Here is a 26,348-nt window from a genome sequence, read left to right on the forward strand (position 1 = left end):
AGGAAACGCGAGCTTCTGCTGCCTCCTGCAGGCATCGCCCGCCAGTGACGGTGGCCAAGGAGCCGCCCCCGGCCCCACAAAACCCACCCAGGACAGCGTCGGCCCCCACGGAGACTGCGCTCGCACACCGGGACTCGTTCGGGGTTTATTGTGAGAGTGGGAACCAGCTGCCTGCCTGGCCCCAGTGCTGCACCCACCGACCCGGCTCACCGGCACCGCCCGGACCCCCAGAACATGTGAAACATCGCATGGCCCGCGACACCCGCGACATTGCGGGGTGGCCCCGAAACACGCGCGACATTGCGAGGTGGCCCCGAAACACGCGCGACATTGCGAGGTGGCCCCGAAACACGCGCGACATTGCGGAGAGCGCAGCCCGGCGTGTCGCCGGGCAGTGGAGGCACTGGCAGGGCATGCAGGCGCTGCGGGGCTGCTCTTCCCTCTGCCCAGGCGTGTGCCGGTGCCGTGCGGATTGTCCGGTGCTGCCCGTGCCCAGCTGCTCCCCGGGGCAGGTCCGTGCAGGACGGGGCTGTCCCCGGGCAGTCGCGGAGGGACCGAACCCCGCTCTGCTCCTACACCACGTCCAGGCAGGTGGAGAGCGATGTCCGCCGCCGGGGACTGGGGCAGCCGGAGCAGCGCGGGTCGAGGGACCCCACACAGCCGGCGTCGCTGGCGAGCAGCCACAGCTCCCGGCGGAAGCGCTGGCCGAGGAAGGCGTAGAGCAGGGGGTTGAGGCAGCAGCGCAGGTACGCCAGCCCTCCAGTGACCAGCAGCGCCAGGTCCTTGCGGCGGCTCTGGGCGCAGCTCATCTCCCAGCTGGCCAGCAGCTCGGCCGCGTCCAGCAGCACCATCAGGCTGTGGGGCAGCTGCAGGGCCACGAACACCAGCACGAGGGCCAGCAGCACTCGCAGCGCCCGGTGGGGCTGGGCTCCGCGGGCCGCCAGCAGCGTCCGTGCCACGGCCGCGTAGCAGCTCGCCATCACCAGGAACGGCACCAGGAAGCCGAGCACCACCTGCACCAGGTTGGTGGCTCCCCGGGCTGCCCGTGAGACTCCACGGGGGAAGACGACACGACAGAGCCGGAGATCCTGGTGCTGCTCTGCCTGGCTGTAGATGAACTGGGGCAGGGCTAGCAGCAGGGCCAGCAGCCACGCCAGCCCTGCCGTCAGCCAGCCGTGGCGGCGAGCTCGTGGGCGCAGGCGGCAGGCAGCCGGCACCCGCACAATGGCCACATAGCGATCCACGCTGATGCAGGTGAGGAAGAAGAAGCCGCTGTAGAAGTTGAGGGCGTAGAGACCCTGCAGCGCCTTGCAGGCGGCTGTGCCTGGGGACCAGCCCTGCAGCGTGTCGGTGATGGCGAAGGGCAGCGTCAGGAGCAGCAGGAGGTCAGACAGAGCGAGGTGCAGGAGGCAGACATCGGTGACACTGTGTACCTGGCGGTAGCGGGTGTGTGTGAGCAGCACCAGCCCGTTCCCCACTGTGCCCAGCAGTGAGAGCAGCAGGTACACGGCAGGCTGGAAGGTGCGGGCGAAGCCCTGTACTGCCTGCTTCTCACAGAGCTCAGGCAAACTGCCGGACTCGCCCGAGTACCCCTCCTCCCAGGGGTAGAAGTCGGTGGTGGCCATCAGCTCTGTTGAGACGGGGCTGGAAGTTACCTGTGCACAGGGAGGCTGAGTGAGGAGGGCTCGGCAGTCGTGGCCCGGCCACGGGGTGCAGAACCACACCCAAGGCAGCCCTTCTCCACCCAGCCTTACCACCGGGAGCCCGGGTGTGCCGCAGCCCCCGGTCCCTGGCCCCACGCGCGGAGTTTGTTTCCGTCTCTCACCCCGCAGCAGCGTGCTCAGTCATTGCAGGAGTGACCACGCTTCCCCAGCAGCCGTCTGCAGTGCAGAGCTGGCAGAGGGACATGACCCCAGCCATGGCATCCCGAGCACAGCACTGTCCCATGAACTAACCCTGCACCTGGGGAGCCGCTCTGGGGCTCAGCACCCAGCCTATGGCCCTAGATGTCCTGGGCTATTGAGTCTTGGGGATCCACACCAGCATCCCCAGGTGCCCAAAGCCCCCATGCACCACCCTGGAGACCCCAGTGTGGGCACAGCCTTGCACTGCCTGGTCCTGCTCCCAGATAGGGAGCTCCTGCCTCACACAGGTTGCAGGCAGCTGAGCACAGTGCTCCCACCTCCCAGCTGCTCAGCCCTGCTCTGGGGCAGCAGGGCAGTGCTGCAGCCTGGCACTGGTGTCTCCACTGGGACCCCACTTACCTGGAGATCAGGATCTGACACTCTGACTCACAGTAACCTCACAACAGCAATTTCACTCTGGCCCCTGTCAGCCCATCAGCGAGCCCAGGAAGCTGAGCTTCAGCCCCTCAATTGCTCTGAGGCCACAGGTGGGATCAGAAGCCAGTGCCAGGGCAGGTTGACTCTCCAGCAGCTCCTCTAGCCCCAGGGGCCTGGAGCACCAGGCACTGCCCTGATTCCCCAGGGTTTTGCCTTTCAGTCTAAACCCACAGGGCTCACAAGAAAACTACCTAAAAAAAAACTAAGGAAAGCCAGTGATGGAGGGAATTCTGCCTGGCTCCCAAGCAAGCCCCTCACCCTGCTGCCCCCTCACCTGCTCCGTCATTGCACAGCAGAGCCTTTCCCCTGGCCGGTGGGTCTGAAGCTCTTGGTGTCTCAGCACTCTGTAACCTGTGGTTTGACCACGTGCTGCTCTCGATACCGAGAACGGAGCAGAACACAGGCCCAGCCCTGGGGAGGAAGGCAAGGTGGCAGGTGTGACCCCACTTTGGAGCCAGTCCTGAACCTTTAACTTGGTGCGTCTTTTACATCTGCATGCTCAGGACAGAAATAGCAGCTCTGCTCAGTCTCTGTCATGTGGGTGTGCAGGTCAAACCCAGGAGCACCCAGCCAGGGGAGCAGGGTCTGCCCAAGGGCATCCAGCACAAGCAGGAACCCCCAGCCCACCCCAGGGCTACTGTTGGGTCCTGCAGGACAGAGGGAATGGAGCCAATGAATGGAGTGGGGGCTGTTGTTGGCTGGCGCTGAGCTGGGGACAGGCAGGATGATCCTCCAGCAGGATCGGCAGAGCCCTGCCTGGTCTAGGATCATCTTTTCCTGATGGTAAACACGGTGTTTCCAGAAGCTGGGGTGGCTGCTGATGCAGGGCATAGCACTCACCCAGGGGTCCCAACCTGGCGATGCATCCCTGCAGCACCAGGCATGCGTGTTGCTGGTTGTTGACAACAAAATTCCCAGTTCCTCATTAAAAAGCAGATTAGTTCCTGTGGGGTAGAGGCCCCACTTTCCTCTCCCTGGGGGGGAGAAAATTGATCCCTAGCTTAGATGGGCTCCTGGCCATAATCCCTCAATCCCCCTTTCTCCCAGCTACAGCTGTCTTTGCCGTGGCTTATCTCCACTGTGCCCTCGGCCCTCCTGCTGCCTCCAGACAGGATCCTGGATGCTCGCTGTGGGGCTGTGGAGCTGCTTCACCCTGGATGAAAACAGGTGCTCCCAGCCTCCAGAGGGTCCCCAGGGCTCTTTGCTGGACTTTCTCTTCCCCTTTCTGCAGTGCAGGGATGCTAACTGCAGATCTCAGCCCTGTGCTGGCTCTGTGGGTGCTTTCCTGCCCCCTGCATCTTGGGGGAAGGTGAGGAGGAAGGTCCTGGGCCAACGCTGGCCCTACAGCCATTCTACATGTCCCTGTTGGGGCTGTCACAGATCTGACCCAGCACAGGGTCAGGACGTGGGGCTGTGGCCAGGGCAGGCAGCCCCCCAGGATGTCAGGATAAGGCCAGGTGGGCTGTGCTTCTCCTGGGGATGGACCTGCAGGCACTGCCAGGGTCTGGGGGACAGGAGGGCAGGTGCCAATGTCCTCAGCATATGGTTCCAGCTCCTGGTAGCAGAAATCCTGGTGCACTGCCAGGTGTCCCACATCTCTGCTGCACCTGCGGCTTTCTATTCTCTCTCACTCCCCAGCCGTGGTCTGGGCTCTGCCTGGGCAGGGAGGAGGCTCAGCACCGGCTGCCCGCAGCTGGCTGTGCTGCCCTGCCCGGGGCAGCCCGGGCTGGCCCATCCTGCCAGGTCCAGAGCCACCGGGCACTGCCTGGCACTGCTCCTGCTCCACACCTGGAGCCAGCCTGGATCCAGCAGCTGCTGGGGCATCCCCGTCCTTCGGGACTGCTCGAGGGCCCTGGGAAAGCAGGTCTCCCGCTCCTGCGGGGCCAGGGGACACGGAGCACGGCGGGTCTGTAGGTGTATGTAGGGCAGGCAGGCGCCAGCCCCCCCAACCCCTCTGTGGACGTCTGGGGGTGGTTGAGAGCAGATACAAACTAAATCCCTTCTTCTGCACCACTGGAGAGAGCAGCGACCCCGAGACCTGCAGGCCTTAATCCAGGGCTTGATTACAACCCGCCGCCAGCACATCTGCTGCGGGGGGGCTGCAGAGGGGCAGGGACGGGGAGGCTCGGGGTGCGCCGAGGACCAGGCACCGCCTAGGCACCGACCGGGGGTGCCCGAGGAGCTCCTGGACAGCCTCACCGTGCCCCCGTACCCCACCACAGGAGCCGTGTCCCGGTGCAGCCCGGGGCGGCGGGCAGCTCCGGTGCCGAGGAGCGGGGAAATCGGGCTCCCGGGCGGAGCATCTCCCGGGGGCGCGGCGGCGGGTGCGGCGGGGGTGGCCGGGGCTCTGCGCCGCGCCCGGTCCGGCCCGGTCCGGCTTCCCCCCCGCCCCGTGGGCGGAGCCGCCGGCCCCGCTCCGCCGCGCGGCTGCAGCACCGGGAGCGGCGGCGCCGAGGGCGCTCGGGGCGCTCAGCATGGGCGCCCGCCGCCTCCTCGGGCTCCTGCTCGCCGCCTGCGCCGGCTTCCTGCGCCCCAGTCCCGGCTGCCTCGCACGTAAGTGGGGCCGCAGTCCCGGGAGCGGCCGCTCCGCACTGCGGGACCGCGCCCGCCGCCCCGTCCCCGCATCCTCGAGCGGTTCCCGCATCCTCCGTTCTCTCGGGCATCCCCCCTTCTTCCCCGGGCATCCCCTGGCATCGCTCGGTGTCCTCCGCTGCCCCTGTTCGCATCGTTCCCAAGGTCACCGCCGGACACGGCCGTCCGGGCTCTCCCCCCGACCGCGCCCCGCCCGGGGCGGCCCCGCCGCAACCCCCCCGCCGGCGGCGGCCCCGCGCCCGGCCGCAGCCTCTGGGGACCCGGGACAACCGGGCAACCGGGACACCCCGAGGATCCGGAAAGCCCCGGAATGCCGAGAAGAGCGGGGCCGCCCCGCGGGACCGGCCGGGCTCCGCCAGAACCTCGGCCAGCTCCGCCACCCGCCGGGCTGGCCCCGCCGCGGGGCTGCACCGGGCCCGAGCCCATACCGGGGCTGGGGCAGCCGCTCGGGAACGGGAATCGGCGAGGCTCCGGTCGCACCGGGCAGCTCCCCGCATCCCCCTGAGCCGGCGCCCAGGGCCCCTTCCTCGGGGCCGGGGGGAAGGGGCATCGAGGCGGGGGGCGGTGGTACAGGGTATGGTAGAGTCGGGGGGCGGTGGACTGGGGCTTGATGCAGCACGGTTCCTACACTGAGAGCTCGGGATGCTCCTGGACTCCCCGGGCTCCGTCCGACCCGGTAGGGGACCCTCAAAGAGGTTCGGGACCCCGGCCCCTCGGAGGGTCTTTTGCCGGTGCCGCGAGGGCTTGCACGGGATCCCCCGGGATCCCACGAGGGATCGTTCCCCGCCGGGGCGGGGCAGAACGGGGGGTCCCGTCGCCCACGTCAGTGCGGAGGCGGCTGGTGCCGGGGCCCGCAGAGGTGTGTCAGCTCCGCTGCAGTGGGAGGGGAGAGCAAAGCGGGCCCGCCGCTCCGCCGGAGTCCCCAGAGCCCTCAGGGTCCGCAGGGCTGGGGAGCTCCCACAGGGACACTGCCCAGCTCAGTGCTCCGAGGCCGCTCCCAACTCCATTCTCCCCTCAGGACCCTGCTATGATGAGCTCGTTGCTCCCCTTTACTCCTACTCCATCGGTGCCTCCTCCAGATACAACATCTTCTACTCGGCCAGCTTCGCCCGTCTGCACAGTGAGTCCCCTGCGGAACTGGGATGCGGGCGGGGCAGGGGGGGTGGGCAGGGGGTGTCCCTTGCCAGGTTTTGCCTCTCGTGGGGCTGAGGGGTCCCGTCAGGTGCTGCGGTGGGGCCGAGCAAGCAGCTCCCTCTCAGTCAGGAGCCGAGCCGCTGAGCTCTCCCCCCGCAGGCACCAGCGGCTGGTCCCCCGACCCCCGGGACAAGCAGCCCTGGCTCCAGATCGACCTGATGCAAAAGCACCGGATCAACGCAGTGGCCACGCAGGGAACCTTCAACACCTATGACTGGCTCACACGCTACATTGTGCTCTATGGAGACCACCCTACGAGCTGGAAACCCTTCTTCCAGCAGGGCAGCAACTGGGTAGGGGGGAGCCCGGGCTACCCCGTGGGAGGGGGCCCTCTGAGGGGAATAGAGACCCCTGGCCTGGAGCAAGGTGTTGACAGTGAGCCTTCATTCCCAGACATTCTTTGGGAACGTGAATGAGAGTGGGGTGGTGCGGCATGACCTGCATTACCCCATCCTTGCACGATACATTCGCATCATTCCGGTGGCCTGGAACCCGCGTGGGAAGATTGGACTGCGCCTGGGCCTCTATGGCTGCCCCTACCGTGAGTACCTGGCCAGGGGCTCCAGCAGCCCTGCGTGGTGGGATCCTGGCTCTGGCACACCTGGAAAACTCTCTCAGAGGGGGTTGTGCCCAAACAGAGCCATGACAGAGGGTGTGTTGCCCATGCCAGGGCACCTGCTGCTGCAGGCAGTGACATGGGTGGGGCTGCTCTGCTCTCCCCAGGGTCCCATGTGCTCTACTTTGATGGGGACGATGCCATCTCCTACCGCTTCCGAGCCAAGAGGGTCAGTACCTTCGAGGATGACATCTCCTTCAACTTCAAGACACTGGAGCAGGACGGGGTGCTGATGCACGGGGAGGGCTCACAGGGAGACTACATCACAGTGGAGCTCAAGCAGGCCCAGCTCCTCCTGCACATCAGCTTAGGTGAGCTGGGGCCAGGGACCAGGGGCGTGGGGCCAGGGGGCCACCAGCTGATGCTGGTCCTCCCCAGGCAGCAGCCCACTGCACGCCAGTGAGGGCCACACAACGGTGGCGGTGGGCAGCCTCCTGGATGACCAGCACTGGCACTCATTGCACATTGAGCGTCTCGGCCACTACGTCAACCTGACCCTGGATGGAGAGGTCAAGCGCTTCCGCTGCCGTGGCACCTTCGACCAGCTTGACCTCGAAACTGAGGTGGGTGCACTGGGCCGGGGGTTGCCAGGATGTTGATCTGTGGTGTCCTCCAGAGAGAGAGGCTGACACCCTCCCTCTGCCTCCCAGGTATTCTTTGGAGGGGTGATTGACCACGACAAGCAGCACCTCACCTACCGGCAAAACTTCCGGGGCTGTGTGGAGAACATCATGTTCAACGGGGTCAACATCGCCGAGCTGGCCCGGCACCGGCGGCCCAACATTCGCTTTGAGGTCCAGCCTGGGGGGTGGCCCCTTCTATGGGAGTCCTCTCCTTGCAGTGGGAGACCCCTTTCCTGGGTGTCCTTAGCCCCACTGTGGGGTAACCCCTTCCCTGGGGCGAGGCTCCCTGCCCGCTGCGGGGTGACGCGGGGCCGGGCAGCGGCTGTGCTCAGCCAAGCGGTGCCAGATTGACCGTGCAAGGTTGTCCCTGGCCTGGGGCGCCCGCCTGGCTCTGCCAGGCATTGGGATCAATTGGGCACGATTGAGGCCAGGACTGCGGGGGTGAGAGGGCCTCCCCTCTATGGGAACATTCCCTTCCTCACCCCTCCCATGGTCACTCCCAGGGCAACGTGGGCCACTACTGCCAGGACCAGCTGACCACCCCCATCACCTTTGCTGGCATCAACAACTACGTGCGGGTGCCGGGGATCCCCCGGAGGAACCGCCTGGCCGTCAGCTTCCGCTTCCGCTCCTGGGACACCGTTGGCCTCCTGCTCTACACCGGCTTCGCTGACCGCCTGGGCTCCCTCGAGATGGTGCTGAGTGAGGGGCAGGTCAACGTCTCCATCGCCCAGCCCGGCAAGAAGAAGCTGGAGTTTGCTGCAGGTGGGCTGGGGAGCCAGCATGGGGCTGGAGGGTCAGTCTGGCAGTGAAGCGTCACCACGCACCTTCCTCTCCACACAGGGCATCGCCTGAACGATGGCTTCTGGCACTCGGTGCACCTGGTGGCCCGGGATGGCTCAGCTGTGGTGACCATTGACGATGATGATGGTGCCGAGTTTCGGGTGGCGCACCCCTTCCAGCTGCGCACTGGCAGCCAGTACTTCTTCGGAGGTGGGCAGCAGGGTGGGGTCCGGGACAGTCGGTGCCTGAGGGCTGCTCACCCCGATCTGTCTTGCAGGCTGCCCCAAGCCGGCCTCAGTCACTGGCTGCCGGTCAAACCAGACGGCTTTCCACGGCTGCCTGCAGATGCTGAACGTAGACATGCAGCCCGTGGACGTGGAGCTGCTGGCACAGCACCGGCTGGCACAGTACCACAACGTGTTCTTCAACGTCTGTGGGATCACGGACAGGTATGGACCGGGACAAGGGTGCTGCCTGGGAGGGGGGGCACTGGGGGGCTGTGACAGGAGCCCTCTGTGCCCTCAGGTGCACCCCAAACCTGTGTGAGCATGACAGCCGCTGTATCCAATCCTGGGATGACTTCATGTGCATCTGCGACCTGACGGGGTACAAGGGGGAGACCTGCCACAAATGTGAGTCTGGAGCCTCATGAGTCAGGGAAAACAGGGGCACCTGCAGCCCCTACTCCTGCCTGGTGCCTCCCTTGACTGACTTCCACCCCATTCTTCTCTTCCAGCCCTTTACAAGGAAACTTGTGATGCTTACCGGGTCAGCGGGAAGACCTCAGGCAACTACACCATTGACCCAGATGGCAGCGGGCCACTCAAGCCCTTCACGGTGTACTGTGACATCCGAGGTGGGGGTAGCAGGAGGGCAGAGGGGACCTCTGGTGCTCCTGGGAACCAGTCCTTACCTGTGTAAGGAGCTGGAACAGGATACAGGGAGCAGGGGTGTCCTAGGGGTCAAGTCCTAAAGCTCCCCTTTCACTGCAGAGGACCGAGCGTGGACCATCATCCGGCACAACCGTCACTACGCGACGCGGGTGACGGGCTCCAGCGTGGACCAGCCCTACCTGGGGGCTGTGGAGTACTGGAACGCCTCCTGGGCCGAGGTCTCAGCCCTGGCCAATGCCTCTGAGTACTGCGAGCAGCGCATTGAGCTCCACTGCTACAACTCCCGCCTGCTCAACACCCCCTGTGAGCGCCAGGAGAAAGGGGGGCTGTGCTGCAGGGCCATGACATAGAACCGTGTCCTGACCCTCCTCTGTGCCTGCAGCCGGGCTGCCCTTCAGCTTCTGGATGGGTCGGAACGATGAGCGGCACTACTACTGGGGGGGCTCGCGGCCGGGCATCCAGCGCTGCGCCTGCGGGCTGGACAAGAACTGTGCTGACCCCCAGTACTTCTGCAACTGTGATGCTGACCATGCCATCTGGTGAGGGGAACAGGAGCTGTGGGGTGGAGGCTGCAGCCATGGGGGGCACAGACTCTGGGGCACTCAGATGGGGGTAACAGGGCTGTGGGCTGGAGAAGGGACAGAAACACCTCATGGCCCCTCTGATGTGCTCACATTTGCAGGAGGACAGACAAGGGTCTGCTGACCTTTGTGGACCACCTGCCCGTCACCCAAGTCGTAGTTGGAGACACCAACCGCACTGGCTCTGAAGCCCAGTTCGTTCTGGGGCCCCTACGGTGCTATGGAGACCGTAAGTGACCGGCCCCACAGAACATCCCCTGCCTGCAGAGTGCCTACACCTGCCTGTGGTGTCCCACATGGAGGGACCCTGCCCATCCCTCACTGCCCCTCCTGTTCCCCGCAGGCAACACCTGGAACACCGTCTCCTTCAACAGGGGTGCAGCCCTGATCTTCCCCACCTTCCAGGCCAACCACAGCCTTGACATCTCCTTCTACTTCAAGACCACTGCCCAGTCTGGAGTCTTCCTGGAGAACCCAGGCTACCGAAACTACATCCGCATTGAGCTCAACAGTACGGGGGGGCAGAGGGTGCAGGGCTGTTGGGGGCAGAAGGACTGGGGCCTCTTCTCAGCATCATGTTCTTGCAGCCACTAGGGACGTGGCATTTATATTTGACATCGGGAATGGGGACGAGAACCTGACGGTGCGGTCGGTGGTACCCTGGAACGACGATGAGTGGCACCAGGTGAAGGCTGAGCTCAACGTCAAGCTGGCGCGGCTGCGGGTGGACAAGCTGCCCTGGGTGGTGCGGCCATTCCCCCCACAGAGCTTCGTCCGCCTGGAATTTGACAGGCCCCTCTACGTCGGTGAGAGCCCCTGGCCATGCCCCTGCACCCCTGGGTCCCCACGTGCCACAGGGCACTCAGTCTTGGCCCCGCTGCAGGCGCAGCAGAGCACAAGATGCGCCCATTCCTGGGGTGCCTGCGGGCACTGCGGATGAACGGGGTGACGCTCAACCTGGAGGGCAAAGCCAACGAGACGGAGGGCGTGCGGGTCAACTGCACCGGCTACTGCCAGGACCCGCCGGTGCCCTGCCAGAACAGCGGGCTCTGCGTCGAGCGCTACAGCCACTACACCTGCAACTGCAGCATCTCCGCCTTCAGCGGGCCCTTCTGCAACCACGGTGAGTGGCTGTGCTCCGCGGGGTGGGAGGGACCGAGGAGCCGGCGCTCCCCTCACCCCGGAGGCTCTCCCACAGACATCGGTGGCTACTTCGAGGAGGGCACCTGGGTGCGGTACAACATCCTGCCCATGTCGCTGTACGCCGCCCGCGAGTTCGCCAGCATTGTGAGCAGCCCCTGGCAGCCCCTGCCTGGCTACAACCTCACCAGCGAGGAGGTCAGCTTCAGCTTCAGCACCACCTCAGCACCCGCCGTGCTGCTCTACGTCAGCACTTTCGTCAAGGACTATATGGCCGTGCTCATCAAGGATGATGGTGAGGGCAGGGCCCTCTCCCCTGGGTCTCACCCAGAGCCTGCACGGGGACCCTTATCTGGTGCTGAGGCTGCATAGGATGCTCCTCTCTCTGGATGCCACTTTCCAACCCTATAGATGGGCTGGAGGTGCCCACTGAGAGGTCCAGCCCTGCTGACAGCCTGTGCTGCTCACAGGGAGCCTACAGCTGCGCTACCAGCTGGGCACCAGCCCCTATGTCTTCACCCTCACCAACAAGCCAGTGACAGACGGGCGGCCCCACCGTGTCAACATCACCCGCCTGCACCGCACACTCTACACCCAGGTTCGGGCTGGGGCATCCTCCCAGTGGGGACTGGGGGCTTCAGGTCAGGCTGGGAGGAGCCATGGGCAGGGTGGCTCTGTGGGCACTGATGCTATGCATTTACCTCCCAGGTGGACTATCTCCCCATAATGGAGCAGCAGTTTTCCCTCTTTGTGGACAGCAAGCTGGACTCACCCAAAAACCTCTACCTGGGTCGTGTGATGGGTGAGCTGGGTCCTGCCCTCAGATGGGGTCCCATGCTGGGGTCTCCAGGGTCTCCTCTGCACAGCATGGCCCTTGCCCTCTGAGAGGGATGGGTAATCTCCTTCTGTGGCCCCACAGAGACTGGCGTGATTGACCCCGAGATCCAGCGCTACAACACACCTGGCTTCTCAGGCTGCCTCTCAGGGGTGAAATTCAACACCCTCGTGCCGCTCAAAGCCATCTTCTACCCCACCAGTCCTCTGCGGCCCTACAGCATCCGGGGGGAACTGGTGGAGTCGAGCTGTGCCTCAATGCTCCCCCTCAGCACCATCCTGATCCCTCCTGAGATGGACCCCTGGTACATGGCCACAGGTGGGTGCTGTGGTGGGACCCTGGTGGGGATGGAGCCCTCATCAAGCACCAGCTGCAGAAGGGAAGCTCCAGTGTGAGACCTTGCTGCAGCCTGGGCTCAGCTGCTGACTCTGTCTCTGCAGAGTTCCCCCACGTGCACGACGATGGCTGGATTGGGATCATCATTGGGTGTAAGTGAAGCCTCTGCTATTCCACACTGGCACTGCCCTGCGGCCCCTCCCCAGTCCCTCACTGCTGTCTCTTCCCTGCAGTCGTGATCTTCCTGCTCCTGCTGATGGCAGGGCTGCTGGTGCTGCTCTACTTCTACCACCACCGCTACAAGGGCTCTTACCACACCAACGAGCCCAAGGCCATCCAGGATTACGGCAGCGCCACCAAAGCGCCGTCGGCACGCAAGGAACAGAACCTGCCCCAGATCCTGGAGGAGCCGAGAGGGGACTAGCGGGGCTGGGGGTGGGATGGGCTCACAGCCCCGCAGCCCCGGGAGCCGCCCGGGAATGAGCGAGCATCGCGGGACCAAAAGGCCGAGCACACCTGAACTGCCAACACCCGCCTTCAGACTGACCGGACCGGACCGGACCGAGCGCCACCTCCTCCCCACGGCCGCCACCGACCGGCCCCCGGAGTGCGGCCACGATCCGCCGAGCCCCGGCCTCGCTCGCCCCGGACACGCCGACAGCCCCCACGCCAGAGGCAGGCTGCTGCCTCTACAGCTGCCAAATCCTGCCTGGCCTCTGTCGGGGAGCCCCAGGCCTGGCGCCCACCCTCCCTCTGGCCGGGGGCACCCGGCTGCTGCCGCCCGTTAGTGCTGCCCGCGTAGATGACCCGCTGCTTTGCTCGCTTCGCCAGCGCCACGCAGAGCCACGAGCACCGGCCCCGCACCGCCGGGCTGCCAAGCAATACTCCACACCGGCGCCGCGCATGCCGCCACCGCACCTTGCTGAGATGCTGCTTTCATAAGATCAGGTACAGATCCTTTCTACCATTTTTGTTGCTGGATATTCTACTACACTCCGGTTTTTTTATTCTATCGGTTTGTATAAAAAACCAAACGGAAGCTCCCGCGGGCGTGACGTCCCGCGTGTCGTGGTACGTGGTCTGTAGTTTGCTACTTCTCTGTATGAAGTGCCAGTCCTGCTGATTACCTCCAGCCCAGGGAAAGCTCCTGTTCACTTGTTGTGTTGTGGTAAGACAATGTTACAGATATGCATTTATCTACCCAAAGGCCTGGCTCCACTGGGCACTTTATTTTTAAAAAGTCTGTTCCTTTGAATGAGATGTGAAGATAATCAAATAAAGGCAGAATGATGGCGTTTGACACTCCCCAGCCTTCACCTTGGCAGCCTGGGCAGATCCTCTCCTCCCACCCAGGCTCAGCCTGCACCAAGGGAGGCACCACACTGACAACAGCAATTCCTGGTCCCGGAGTGAGATGCAGGGTGTAGTGAGCCAGGGCTAGAGGCAGCGCAGCTGCTGCTGCACACACACATCATGTCCTGCTCTCCCCCTCACGCACCTCTGCCCCCTTCCCACCCTGAGCCAGTGTGATTCAGGCAGCTGGCAGCACCGGGGCACTCGTGATTCCCCCTGGACCCTGGGAGCCACATCGGGGACAGCTGGGCTGAGCCCAGCAGGCAGGGGACAGTTTGGGGACAGGCTCAGGGTAACAGAGGCCAGCAAGCAGGGAAGGGTCTTTGCTACCACTTTATTATGACAAAGGCTACAAGCCATGTTATTTAAAGTGCATTATTATTATCATTATTCACCGTCAACAAACCACAGACACAAGCCTGGCATAGTGCAGATATGGCCGAAGTGGCAGAAGACGCTTAGGCAAGAGCAGGGCTGGCAGGAGCTGGGCGGATGGAGGTGGCAGGGAGCAAGGCTCAGGCAGGTGCTGGGATACAAGCACTGCTCCAGACAGACCTAAACACCTCCAAGCTCCAGGGACCCATCATGGACAACGGGAAGGACAAACAGACAGCCTGGCCTGCCATGGCAGGGGACTGGGAAAGCACGGTGAGGGCTGGGCCAGGGAGGGCTTGGCTCCCAAGCAAACCCACACCTCTGTGTGTTCCTGGACTAAACAGCTGGGAGCAGGCTGGGGCCTTGGAGCCAGGTCAGGGCTCAGCCAGGCTCCCCGTGTCATCCTGGGAACCCAGCCCTGGACATGGGGAACACAGCCCAGCACCCAGCACCAGGCCAGGCAGGAGGCTGGTGGCATATGTGGCTCTCAGGGGACAGCCTCAACCTTCAGGTCACCCCAGGCCCCATCCAGCCTGCCCCGTCCCAGGCCTGGAGCAACATCCCAGCAAAGGTACTGATGGATGCAGGACACCTGGGATGCCTGCAATCCCTCCACCACAAAATACAGGGCCCAGTCACCAGCAGAGGATTAGTTTAAAGTGCTTTTTTCTTTCCTTTTTGCATGGGGTGCCAAGGCTAAACCTCACCCTGCCAGAGAATATTTCCCCTTTATTCCCAGGGCCAGGGGGTCACAAAGCCCAAGGAAAGTTTCTGAGAAGCTGCCCCTGGGTCAGAACAGGCAGTGACTGTAACATCATCCTCTACCCAGCTCAGTGGCACCCCTACTCAAAGTATCATGTTGCATAGTGCTGCTCTCCCATCCCCCGGCATCCCTTGGTGCCACTCCAGCCACAGCCGGGCAGTTCCCGTTTCCCAGCCAGCTGGGGCAGAGGGGATACCACCCTGGGACAGCCATGGCCCAGGGGCTGCTTATACGCCTGCCCCGAGTCTCTCTGGTGTCTGGATGGAAAGTAGCACTTGTGACACACACAGCAGCAGGAACAGCAGCAGTCATGTCAGCGTGAAGCAAACATGGCATTGCTTACAAGGTGCAGCAGCAAGGTGTGCCAGAACCACCCCGGAGCTCAGATGATGTCCGTCTCCCTCTCTATGCCGACATACTTCAGGGCATCTGCCTGGCTGTACCTACAGGACAGGAAGTCGTGGCTGCAGCAATGACCTCCCACACTCCCCACAAACCTGCCCAGAGGGTGGGGTCAACCCTGCAGCCCAAGGTCCCCACTGGCCAAGGTACCTGTAGTCAAAGAAGAGCTCCTCTCCTGCCTGGATGGCTCTCTTGGCAAAGATACCAATCCGGTGGTCTCCGTTCACCATCACAACTGCAACCAGAGGTACACAACATCAGAGATACACCAGAGATACACAACATCAGAGATACACCAGAGATATACAACATCAGAGATACACCAGAGATACACCAGAGATATACAACATCAGAGATACACCAGAGATACACAACATCAGAGATACACTAGAGATACACAACATCAGAGATATACAACATCAGAGATACACCAGAGATATACAACATCAGAGATACACCAGAGATACACCAGAGATATACAGCATCAGAGATACACCAGAGATACACAACATCAGAGATACACTAGAGATACACAACATCAGAGATGTACAACATCAGAGATACACCAGAGATACATAACATCACAGATACACCAGAGATACACAACATCAGAGATACACAACATCAGAGATAGACAGAGATATACAACATCAGAGATACACCAGAGATACACAACATCAGAGATACACCAGAGATATACAACATCAGAGATACAACATCAGATGTGTAGCCCCAGCTTGGGCTGGAGCTCTTGCAGCACCATGGCCTGCCTGGCCCAGCTGGGCAGGGGGACCTCACCTTTCGCGTAGCAATTGGGGTTCACCGAGTGGTTGGCAAAGCGGATTTTATTTCCTTTGCGAGTAGCGTCAACAACAAAATCTATTTAAAAAGAAAAAAAAAAGAAACCATGGTGTAAAGCCAGGCCTGTCACCCAGGGAAGAGGTGGGCTGAGCCTGCCCACCTGGCCAGCAGCCCTGGCCTCTCCACCCCTGGCAATCTCAGGAAGTTACCATTGTTGAGGTTGAAGAGGAAGCTGGACATGTACTTGTCGTAGACCTTTCCTCGCCTGTCAGCCTCATCCTGTGAAATGAGCTGTGGAGGGAGATCACCTTGAGAGACTCAGCAGCTGAGGGCTGAGCCAAGTGCTCGCCTGCCTCCTGCTCTCCCTCCCACCTCATGGGCAGGAACTTGTCAGGGTTCCCAGGGATGGGGCAGAGGCCAGAGCAGGGCTCTCAGGCAGCAGCACACACACAACAGGCCCCTCCACAGTGGAGGGAGAGGTACTGAAACATGTCCCCAGCTAGCACAAGGCTCCATCTCCAGGCCTGGTCAGAGAGAGCCCATGGGCACAGCCAAGGCAGGGAAGGCAGCTGGCCCCACAGTCAAAGGAAGCTCTCCCACCACACGCAGTCCCCGTGTGCCTGGCCAGCAGCACTGACCTCCCCGCAGTACTCAGAGATGAACTCATTCTTCTGCACAGCCTCCTTGATGAAAGTCCCCCAGCCAGCCACGTCTGATGGGGCCAGCAACAAATGCTGGAACCAAAATGAAAGGAAATGAGCACAGCTGGCAGATACAGCACCACAGCAAACAGATCATGGGGGCAGAGGGGAGCCAGTGTCCATCCAGCATCTCCTTGTTATAGTGACACACAGCTCCACACAGACTTACACCATTACATGAAGCTGCACAGGACCTGACATACACTAATCTGCAACTTTCTCTGAATTTCCCTTTTTTTTTAATGTGCAATTCCTTGCTCTGACCAGCAGAATTCAAGACTAAATCTTTCTCTAGAGTCACTTTATACACTCCCTTGCTCTCACCATTCCTCACGTAACTCCCATCTCCTGATTTTCAAATCCACAATTCCTACGCCAGAGTAAGTGCTACAGAGGCCCAGGGCAGAGCAGCTTCTTTTCCAGACTCTGGCACTCCAGCAGCTGCAGGGAAATTGCTCCCCCCCCAACAACAGCAGCAGCAGATGTGTGTCAGCTCTGCCCTGAGGCAGCCCCTGCTGTCAATACCTTTTTGAGGCCTCGCTGGATGCTGCAGTTCTTGCAGGAGACCACCTTGCAATCCCAGTGCTCTGAAGCGCCACAGGTGAGGCAGAGGTCTGGGTCACACTCCCGCACAGCCAGGTAGCAGGGACACTGCTTGGTGTTGCACTGGGTCTTACAGCGGCAGCCTGGGAAGCGGTTCTGACCTGTAGCAACACAGACCATGGGTTTGCAGTGTGAAGTTTGGCAGAGAACAGAGGGACCATGCAGGGTCTCTTCCCCAACTGCTCCTCCTCAGCCAGATCTTGCCCTGGCAGGCTCTGGGCAGGGACAGAATAAAGTCTGGCTGTTTTCTCCATTGCAGAGCTGGGAATGGAAGCCCAGACAGGAAAAACAAACATGGCAGAGCAGTGACCCAACTGCCCACCCGAACTGCCTGAGGCACATCCTGCTCACAGGAGACCAGCAGCAGCACCCACAGAATACAGACACAGGGATGAGCACTAACAGGAGTGTCTCTCAGCTACCAACAGCTGCATGGCAGCATAGAACCATTTCCTTTTGGACTTTAGCAGGCTGCTAACAGAACTGCTGTGGATGGGCAGAGCAGTGAGTGCAGGAATAAAGTAGCAAGCCCCAGCTATGCACCCTCCCTGTGCTCTGTGCCAGGAGAGCTGGCTGCCTTCCTGCCCAATAGTCCTTGACCTCTTCTTACAGTCAGGGTTGCACTGGCAGAACTTCTCACAGAAATTCTGAGTCATGATGCAAGGGCAGGAGCTGTCACAGGGATGCTCGGGGTGGTCACAGGGCTGGTAGTTGTACACCTGGGTTGGTGAATTATCTGGAACAAGAAGAGAAATGCCAAGATTGGAAGCTGCATGTTGCAGTAATGGCAGGGCTCTGGAGCCAAGAAGGTGCAAGCTGCCCATCTGCCTGCACTGGGCAGGGAGGCTGGCAGCACTCAGCTCCCACAGGCACACATGGCTGTGCTCACCGACCACAGCCCAGTCCACAGCAGGGCTGCACACCAGCCCTCAGCCTCCCCTGGCTGCAGCAAACCCTGCTGCACATGCAGTGGATACTGGGACAGCCATGATGCCCCCAGCACCCCAAGGAGCCTGGCCAGGGGCAGGCACCCCCCTCCAGGCTGCTGGACCTGCCAGGCTGGCGAGTGAGACATGGCCATCCCACTGCGGCAGTCAGAGCTGGAGAACTCAACCCTCACAAACCTCCCAGGACACAGCCACAGCCAACGCTACCTTTCTTCAGCTGGATCTTCCTGCAGTGTGCAGCCCACAGCCTGCAAAAGGAGCAGAGAAGGTTGAGGGGATGCATTTGCCATCAGGGAGAGCCGGCCAGCGCTGCTCAGCACCAGCAGCCAGCACAGCAGAGATGGGCCTGGCAGATTCATGCATTAATGATCAACAGCCACCATAAAGTGGAGAGAGATGAGAGTGATGCAGCTGCAGCAGAAGCTCTTTAAGCCAAACACCAGAGCCAAAATAATACTGGACACATTGGGATCAACACACAAAGTGGGTTACAAGTCAGGGATATGAGGCTGAGGCTGCTGTGAGGGAAGTGGCACCAGGACCAGCAGCCCTATCCTCGAGCTGAGCCTGGGGCTGCAGGGCCACTGAGCCCCCAGCCAGAGCAGCAGCCCTGGAGCTGGGCCAGGGCCAGCGCCCAGCAGCAGCAGCACCAGCAGCCCCATGTGACAGCAGGACGTGCGCACAGATGGGAGCCAGATGGGGATTACCAGGAATGCGTTGGCACAAAAAGCAGCGGATCTGGTTGCATTTTAAGAACAAAACAAGCTTGTCCAACACTTGCCTGTGCTTCCTTTTCTTCTTCTGGGATGGATTCATTAACTCATTTGTTGGCAGTTTCGTTATAAGTGATTCCTTCACTGCAAACTGGAAGACCTACCAAAGAACACAAGCAAAAAGAAGAACACAAGCAAAAAGAAGAAACAAGTTCAGTGCATTTAAGTTGTTTTATCAAAAGCACAAGGACAATGTGAGTAAGCACAGCAAGGCCCGCAGGCATGGGCCCAGAGAGCAGCAGCTCTGCCCCATTTTCCTGCCTGTGGCACACTGCCTCCTCCTGCCTGGAAAACCAGTGCTTGTACACCTGGCTGTGACACTGCACATGGGAGGGAACCCACAATACACACAGGGCTCAGTCTGCCAACAGCACTGCTGCAGAGTAACACCGTGAACTCCAAAAGCACTGATGTGGCACCTTCCTCAGGGAGGTTTGTGGCAGAGAAATTAAACCAACAGGCAGTGGCTCTGGCCCTGGCCCCTCTCTTGCTGCTGCATTGCCTGCTCTGGGCACCCACCTGCTTGCAGGTCTTTGTCCCCAGCAGCCTGGCGATTGAGCAGAAGTTGTTGAAGTAGGTGCCATGGAAGACACGGAAGAGTGACTCCTCAGCTCCTGTCCACTCCACGGGCTCCTGCGGTGTCTCCACCGCAAACAGCTGGGAAGAGGCCGGGCTCAGCTTCTGCTTAGTCGGGGTCTGGCAGCGAGAGTTGGCCTCTGGCAGGAAAGGCAGATGTTAAACCAAACACACCTTGGAAGAAGGCACTTGGCCATCGTGATTTTGGGGTGAAGTGGTCCCCCCATAGTGCCCTGCAACCCTGTGCTGCCGTCTCAGCTCCACACTTCTGCTTCTGGCTAGGCACAGTGCTCAGGAGCCAAGGGCTTGCTCTGGGCTTTGCAGGTCCCAGCAAAGCTCTTGCTTTGCCTAGCAACATTCCTCCTTCCTGGGAATCCCTTCCCAGTGAATCCCACAGCAGCAAGGGCAGGGCTGGTGTCCCTCAGGTTTGTTGGGAACACTGACTGCTAGCTCCAAATTCTCCAGCTGTGCAGGAAGCAGAGGGGAGCCTGGGAGAACTCCAGCTGCGAGGAGCTGCCTGCCCTCACTGCCCACACAGAGAGGAGTGGGTTGTCTCAGGACTGGCACCATACCCGAGGAGCTAGAGGCCCACTCGTTGCCTGTGTCCCGGTCGCTGTCGCCCTCCCTGGTCTCAGTGACAGCCGGGGTGTTGGAGCAGGATGCGCCCACCACGTGGTGCCGCCGGCGGCGACGGCCTGAGCACTTGGATCGGGGGTTGTGCAGTGCAGCAAACTCCTTGGCTCCTTCCTGCAAGCAGAGCAGAAGACAAGAGAGGTGGCAGATGACCAGGGAATACAGGAAGGCTTTTCCACAGGCCCTGGGACAAGCCCTGTCCTGCCACCACTAAGAGCAGGTGGATGAGGCTGGCCACATGTGGTCCCTTCAGCAAGTGCCAAACCCTGCCAGCTGCTTGTGTTGCAGGTTCCCACTTTGTTCCCTGTGTCATCACTGCCCATCAGCAGAGGCTCCCTGGCCCTGAACCCCCAGCCAACTCCTCTGGATCCTCCTGGCTTCTCGCTCTGCTCCTTTTTAACATGGGCTTAATTTCTCTAACACTGCACTGAATCCAGAGAAATCACCTGTCACACAATTTCCCATCTGCCAGCTCTGGAATTAGTCTTTGTTGGAGATCTGCTATAATAGGCATCTGGTAAGGTCTGCATTTGCATTCATGCTCCTCTGAATCCAACAAGGACCAGAATTAATTCTGAAAAAATCATCCAAGTTGTGAAAAAGATCCACAGAGCTCTGCAGAGCAGAGCTGGCCAGGGCACTTCTCTCATGCTTTCTAAAGCAGTGACACAGAAACATACCAGCCAGAGGAAACAGTCTGCGCCGCAAGGATCTGGCTCAATCTTGGTCTCTCTATTCTTTCGTTTGTACACATTAGGAGTAGCATGAAAAGCTGAAAAAGTAACAGTTATCTTTACTATTAGCATTCTCCAAGAGTCTCCTCCCACTCTGCAAGGGACAGGAAGCAGAAGCCTGTGTTCCTGAGGGTTCCCCTGACAGCAGGGCCTGAGGCGACCAGACCCGCAGGGTAACCCTGCTCCAACCCACAACGGGGACCAGGCAGCTTGGGAAGGAGAGGCCAAAGGAGAAGGATCAGCTTTCACACTGAAACAAAAAGACCACGTCATATTAATATTATATATTTTAATAAATAATTCACTGGAAAAAGTCCTGTGACTTCCCAAAGAAGCCCTTAGACCTGGAGAACAGCAGGTCCAGCAGCTAATCAGTATCCAAAAGGCTTTGGCAGGACCAACTGCAGGAACATGACTAAGACGAAGCTGTAAGTTCCAGGGAGGCAACAAAACACAGGGGCATGTCCAGACTTTGGCAGTGAAACATTCATGCCTTTCACTGACGAGCTTCTGCAAAGCAAGAGCAAAGTCTGGTGGCGGCAGGACTACTGCACAAACTGGCGGGAGCTCGGACGCGGCGTGCTGAGCGTGGAGAGGGGACGGCCACGCACGTCGGTCTGCCATCCGTGGGAGCAAAGAGCGGAGCCATCTGTACAAAATGCTTCTGGGCACCTGTCAGCTCCTAAGGCCCCACTGCAAACTCATGAGGCACCACCCTCCAGAGACTCCAGCACGGACTAAGCAAGGTGTGCAGAGGAAAACTGAGGAGAAAGGGCTCTAGGGAAGCGTCCGGCTGAGATGGCACTTACGATGCAGAAAGCAGTCGTATTTGAAGCAGCGGCGGCAGAAGAGGGTGTGGAAGGAGTGCAGGGACTGCTCCCGCTGCACCGACTTGGCGCACGGCCCGTCGATGTTGGGAGTGCACTGCGGTGGCAGCACGTTGGGGTCTGACACCTCCGTGAGCTCCCGGTACCTGTTGACAAACACAAACACCCAGGGATGTGCTTTCCCCATTTGTGACAGCTTTACATGCCTGCATCACCATCCGGGTCCATCGGGCTCTGGCCCAGCTACCTGCAGGACAAACTGCAGTTTTTAACTCTCAAAACATACTCTGCCCACACAGCCTGCAGGCACTGAGCTTTGTGGCCCAGCCAGCCCACAGTGCAGGCCTCTGAAACAAAGATCTCAACTATTCCTGAAAAAGGGAATAGACAACCAGTGCAGGGGTTTTCTACCTTTCTTTCATATCCTCTGGGAAGCCATACTCAGGAAACATGGAAGAAATAGCAGTGAATATCATGTCATTGGGGAACCTCTTCTTGGAACACTTCTTGCTACCTACAAAGAAGAGGAGACACAATTCTTCAGTCAAGCTGATGTGGATGGGTCTTTCCTTCTTGCACAGAGCAATTCCAGAGATGCTCAGGATTGTATTTTAAGACAGAAATGTAATCCAATGCAAAACAGATAAACCTTGTGTCCTGCAACCAGGCTGAGGTATTTTCAGAAGCAGTGCCTAGGCCACTTTCAGTGCAGCACAATGTACTGATGGAAGCACCATCTTTTCCTAAGCACTATTACTATTTATTTCTGCCAGGGCAGAACTTGCAGACAGTGCTTTTCTATATCCAGGAAAGTGTTGGTGTTTATGCCACCAGCATCACTACAGATCAGGGACAACGACAAAATTACCCAGCAGCATTCAGAAGGTCATCGAGGACACTTGAAAATCCCACAAACCAGAACTTCCTCTAGGCAACAAGAACTCCAGGTGGCACAGGAGAGGGAAGAGGAAGACCAATACATGGAAAGCAGGTCGGGAAGGGATTTGAAAATGTCCATCTCCCTGCCTCCCACAGAAACAGACCCACCCACACCTCCCTGACAGGTGCTTGCCAGACAAGCCCTTGAAAACATCCCGCAGCCTCTCAGATAACACCCAGCTCTGCTAATCTCACCAGGAAGTGGGTTTTCAGATGACTCATATGAATTACTTTTCACCACACTTTGAGATGGTGATTTCTTCTCCTGTCCACAGAAGACAGTGAGAACAGACCATTTCCCTTCTGCTACAGAACTTATCAAGCTGGAACTACTCTTGGCAACTCAATAGCAACCCAGTGATGGCAGGAGAGCAGTGCCCAGTGCTCAGGCCGGGCAGGACAGAAACACAACCATCATAATCCCCACTTCTCGGGGGGCCAAACCCACCTTCCACTGCAGTTCGCTTTCTTTTCCTTGTCACTGGAAGCTCCTCTTTTCCATCCTCCTGTTTCACCTCAGAATCATTGTGTCCTTCCTCTTCCTCATCTGAGTACTGATTCAGAGCATTCACTAGCTCCAGGAACACAGCATCACTGATGAGGACTGACCCTGAGATCATTTCTGAAATACACACAAGTGGGAGTGCCACCACCTTTCTCATTTCTTGCCATGGCAAACCACAATCCAATGTGCTTTGCAACCCACCAGAGCCTTTCTGTTTTTTTGGGGAGATGGGATTTTAACCCTAGAGTCAGTAGTGGTGTACAGTTTTCAGCAATATGGGGACAGGCCACACCAGTTTTCCCTGTTTTCCTCCCCGCTGAGCAATTTTATGATGGGGCAGGCAGCGCTTTTCATTGATTAAACTCTTGGCTATGGCAACAAGCAGAACAGGGTTGCTGAGCTACTCCTCTCTAGCACATTTTCAGCATCCCAGAGGACACCTGTGAATCCCTGTACACAGAAGGACTGGCTCCAGAGAACTCCAGGCATTAAAACGGAGTGAGATATTGAAAGGCAGGAATGTGCCCTTCCAAGGGACAACAAGCACCATCCTGTTTCCCTGCTCTGAGAACTCCCACAGAAAAGCTGGTTGCTGCTGCCACCTTTTGACTCCCAAACTACTTGGATATGTTATTTTCAAGAAACTGAATCACAGAACCATAGGAAGGTTTGGGTTGGAGGGGATCTTAAAGCTCATCTTTTTCCACCCCTGCCATGGACAGGCCACTAGACCAGGTTGCTCCAAGCCCCATCCAACCTGGCCTGGAGTGGACAGAGCTGGCTGCTCCCAGGTTACCTTCCTCTCCATGAACTTTCCCATCATAGTTATTAATAAGCTCTTCAATGAAAGTTTCATCTTCCTCCTTCACCTCGTCGCCCATGTAAGGGATATTGCACAGAACTGTTTCATCCTCCACCTGAAGAGAGAACAAACACAACTCAGAAAAGCAGTGTTTGCTGACCCCAATGGGGCTGTGCCCAAGGCTTTTCTGGTCCCTCAGACCTGCCAGACCTTTGCAGAGCAAAGGCTCAGATGTCTCATCACTGACACATCAGTGCTATCGCACTGTAACCCAGAAAGAAACGAAAGGACCTGCCAAAGAAATAAAACTCTTCCTACAAAGGGAAATAAAAATATTAGGAAAAAACACAAACAAACAAAATCCCCCCAAAAATATATTTACTCCTCGAATCCTATGAAACAATGGTGACTCTGTCAAGAAGTCAGGTGTAAAGGAGAATAGCTATGTAGAGTGAATACAAGGCTGGCTTGTGGGACTCTACAAAACAAGCAACTAAAGCATCACTTTCCATCATCTCTCAAGCAGATGTTGCCTGAAACAAGTGGGACGAAGAACCACAGTTGGGAAACTGTGCAACAGTCAGACACTGACCTCACTGAGACCCTGCACTTCCCACGTACCATGAAATTCTGCTGAAGAGGGGACCAGGAGTACATGATGGGCACCAGTGCCACTGTGTTCAGAGTCCTCATGTACAGTGTCTGGCTTGAAAATCCTGGGAAAATGCTCTCAACAGTGCACTGGAATACAAGTACAGAGAAGGTCAGTGAGGAACCACCCTGGGAGGCTGCCATAGCCTGAGGAAAACTGAATTCAGAACAAACACAGAAGCCCCACATCCACTCTGTGGACTCCATCACAGGAAAAAGCCTTGGGGGTACTTTTTGTCCATTTCTGCATTCCAGAAGTGTGAGGCATGGCCTGACACTGACCTAGGACAACACAGACTAAAACTCATCCACATCCCCACAGAGTCCTGGTTCCAGTCCCCACTTGCTGTTGCTCCCCCTTTTCCTCTGCACACCTGTTTCAGGAATGGGTGTCCACTGACTGGCTTCATCAGCTGCACCGGCTGCACTCGAAGCTTCTTCCAGTCTTCATTAAGGATTTGAGTCTTTTCATGAACCTTTGCAAAGTTGGCCACAAAGAGAGCCTGAAAGGAGAGAAAGGAGCTCTCAGACTTTTAAGGAAACCCACTGAGAACTCCCACAGCACTGAAAGGGTTCAGCAGGGAGATCCTGTAAAAACCAACTGGAAATGAGCTCTCTTGCTGCAGTTACACCAGTGTTTGTTCAATGGCCTCATGTGTGTGACAGCTGCTGCTCACATGGCTCAAGACAGAGCAAGAGGACAAGTGGCATCTCTTCCTGTTGATCCAGCTTGCAAGTCAAGCACAACTTAGCAATTCACCTTGCTGACACCCTCTGGCACCACTCAGACACTATGAGCTGAAATGAAGCCTTTTTGGGGCATCTCAGCCCAGTCCTTGCTGTGGCTGTACCTTTGCTCCCATGTTCGCCTGGAACCTCTTGAGCTGCCGCAGACGCATGTACTCGGACTTTACTTTCCTTTTCCAGTACATGATACACTTGGATGTCGGAGGAGTGGTAATTTCCATTTTTCTGAAACAGTACAGAAAGAATATTAATAATGGAGAACTCAACCCCGAAACAAGTGATATTAGAAAAACACCCCCGTGAACGGAAAAAACACTCTATGCATCATAGACTTAAACCGAGCAAAATAACGGCGTCGCTCTGCAGCGCTCCTGACTGCGGAACAGCCACAGCCGAAGCGCACGGACAGGCCCGGGACAGCAGCGAGGTTCTGATGACCAGAACCGCTCGCTCCTGTCCCCCGGGGCAGCACGTGAGCCCGGGGGGTGCCGGGGTCCCCGCCCTCCCCCGGGACACGGCTCCGGGGAGCCGCGGGTCCGCTCCAGCCGCCCTTCCTGCCGCTCCGGCCGGGCCCGAGCGCTCCCCGCGCCCGAGAACCGGACCCGGAGAGAACCGAGGCCGGCGGCGCCGCCGGGCCGGGGGAGCGGGTCCGAGCCCGGCAACTCCCTGCCCCCGGTACCACGGGGACCCGCTGCCCCCGGGACCCCCCGGCCCCGCCCGCACTCACTGCTCGGCCATCGCGACAGGGGGAGGCCGCGCGCCCCCGCCACACTGCGCGCGCGCCGGCCCGCCCCGCTCCCCGCCTCAGGCTCCCCGCCCCGCCCCGCTCCCCGCCCCGCTCCCCGCCTCAGGCTCCGCTCCCCGCCCCGCTCCCCGCCCCGCTCCCCGCCTCAGGCTCCGCTCCCCGCCCCGCTCCCCGCCTCAGGCCCCGCTCCCCGCCCCGCTCCCCGCCTCAGGCTCCGCTCCCCGCCCCGCTCCCCGCTCCGCCCCGCCCCGCTCCCCGCCTCAGGCTCCGCTCCCCGCCCCGCTCCCCGCCCGCTCCCCGCCTCAGGCTCCGCTCCCCGCCCCGCTCCCCGCCTCAGGCTCCGCTCCCCGCCCCGCTCCCCGCCTCAGGCTCCGCTCCCCGCCCCTCTCCCCGCCTCAGGCTCCGCTCCCCGCCTCAGGCTCCGCTCCCCGCCCCGCTCCCCGCCCGCTCCCCGCCTCAGGCTCCGCTCCCCGCCCCGCTCCCCGCCTCAGGCTCCGCTCCCCGCCCCGCTCCCCGCCCCGCTCCCCGCCCCGCTC

At 59.8% G+C, this 26,348-nt stretch overlaps 3 protein-coding genes across 3 annotated transcripts; 1 reads left to right on the top strand and 2 right to left on the bottom strand.

Annotated features, from left to right (window-relative positions):
- Positions 1–551: 551 nt before the first annotated feature.
- Positions 552–3,928, bottom strand: CCR10 (C-C motif chemokine receptor 10). Its single transcript, XM_058858012.1, has one exon. It carries the CDS (start codon positions 1,623–1,625, stop codon positions 573–575), a length of 1,053 nt encoding a protein of 350 aa, XP_058713995.1. The 5' UTR covers positions 1,626–3,928; the 3' UTR covers positions 552–572.
- A 750-nt stretch (positions 3,929–4,678) lies between these two features.
- On the top strand, positions 4,679–13,229 carry CNTNAP1 (contactin associated protein 1). Its single transcript, XM_058857815.1, has 24 exons — positions 4,679–4,895; positions 5,953–6,054; positions 6,228–6,421; positions 6,522–6,669; positions 6,852–7,055; positions 7,123–7,307; positions 7,395–7,538; positions 7,871–8,132; positions 8,211–8,360; positions 8,428–8,599; positions 8,676–8,782; positions 8,887–9,006; positions 9,143–9,346; positions 9,426–9,582; positions 9,726–9,853; positions 9,968–10,135; positions 10,212–10,430; positions 10,508–10,747; positions 10,823–11,059; positions 11,235–11,362; positions 11,473–11,566; positions 11,684–11,917; positions 12,040–12,087; positions 12,169–13,229. Exons 1-24 carry the CDS (start codon positions 4,817–4,819, stop codon positions 12,357–12,359), a joined length of 3,915 nt encoding a protein of 1,304 aa, XP_058713798.1. The 5' UTR covers positions 4,679–4,816; the 3' UTR covers positions 12,360–13,229.
- A 264-nt stretch (positions 13,230–13,493) lies between these two features.
- On the bottom strand, positions 13,494–25,861 carry EZH1 (enhancer of zeste 1 polycomb repressive complex 2 subunit). Its single transcript, XM_058857817.1, has 20 exons — positions 25,795–25,861; positions 25,172–25,292; positions 24,695–24,823; positions 24,291–24,410; positions 23,664–23,784; positions 22,811–22,984; positions 21,835–21,937; positions 21,406–21,569; positions 20,543–20,634; positions 19,802–19,976; positions 19,173–19,369; positions 18,662–18,753; positions 18,088–18,128; positions 17,544–17,669; positions 16,856–17,034; positions 16,268–16,363; positions 15,839–15,920; positions 15,627–15,707; positions 14,979–15,063; positions 13,494–14,869 (listed from the first exon to the last, which is right to left on the bottom strand). Exons 1-20 carry the CDS (start codon positions 25,803–25,805, stop codon positions 14,809–14,811), a joined length of 2,250 nt encoding a protein of 749 aa, XP_058713800.1. The 5' UTR covers positions 25,806–25,861; the 3' UTR covers positions 13,494–14,808.
- Between the last annotated feature and the right edge of the window lie 487 nt (positions 25,862–26,348).

The sequence above is a fragment of the Poecile atricapillus genome, chromosome 27 (assembly GCF_030490865.1).
Source record: "Poecile atricapillus isolate bPoeAtr1 chromosome 27, bPoeAtr1.hap1, whole genome shotgun sequence".
NCBI classification, from domain to species: Eukaryota; Metazoa; Chordata; class Aves; order Passeriformes; family Paridae; genus Poecile; species Poecile atricapillus.

What these genes read in the sequence shown, in the direction of transcription:
- EZH1 (XM_058857817.1), bottom strand. An exon ending in AAAGCGAACTGCAGTGGAAG is followed by an intron (nt 21,938 to 22,810) that starts GTGGGTTTGGCC and finishes TCTTCTTTGTAG; the next exon opens with GTAGCAAGAAGTGTTCCAAG. An exon ending in ATACGACTGCTTTCTGCATC is followed by an intron (nt 20,635 to 21,405) that starts GTAAGTGCCATC and finishes TTACTTTTTCAG; the next exon opens with CTTTTCATGCTACTCCTAAT.
- CCR10 (XM_058858012.1), bottom strand. Translation starts at nt 1,625, where the DNA reads ATGGCCACCACCGACTTCTACCCCTGGGAGGAGGGGTACTCGGGCGAG.
- CNTNAP1 (XM_058857815.1), top strand. Translation starts at nt 4,817, where the DNA reads ATGGGCGCCCGCCGCCTCCTCGGGCTCCTGCTCGCCGCCTGCGCCGGC. An exon ending in GGTGTACTGTGACATCCGAG is followed by an intron (nt 9,007 to 9,142) that starts GTGGGGGTAGCA and finishes CTTTCACTGCAG; the next exon opens with AGGACCGAGCGTGGACCATC. An exon ending in CCCCTGGTACATGGCCACAG is followed by an intron (nt 11,918 to 12,039) that starts GTGGGTGCTGTG and finishes CTGTCTCTGCAG; the next exon opens with AGTTCCCCCACGTGCACGAC.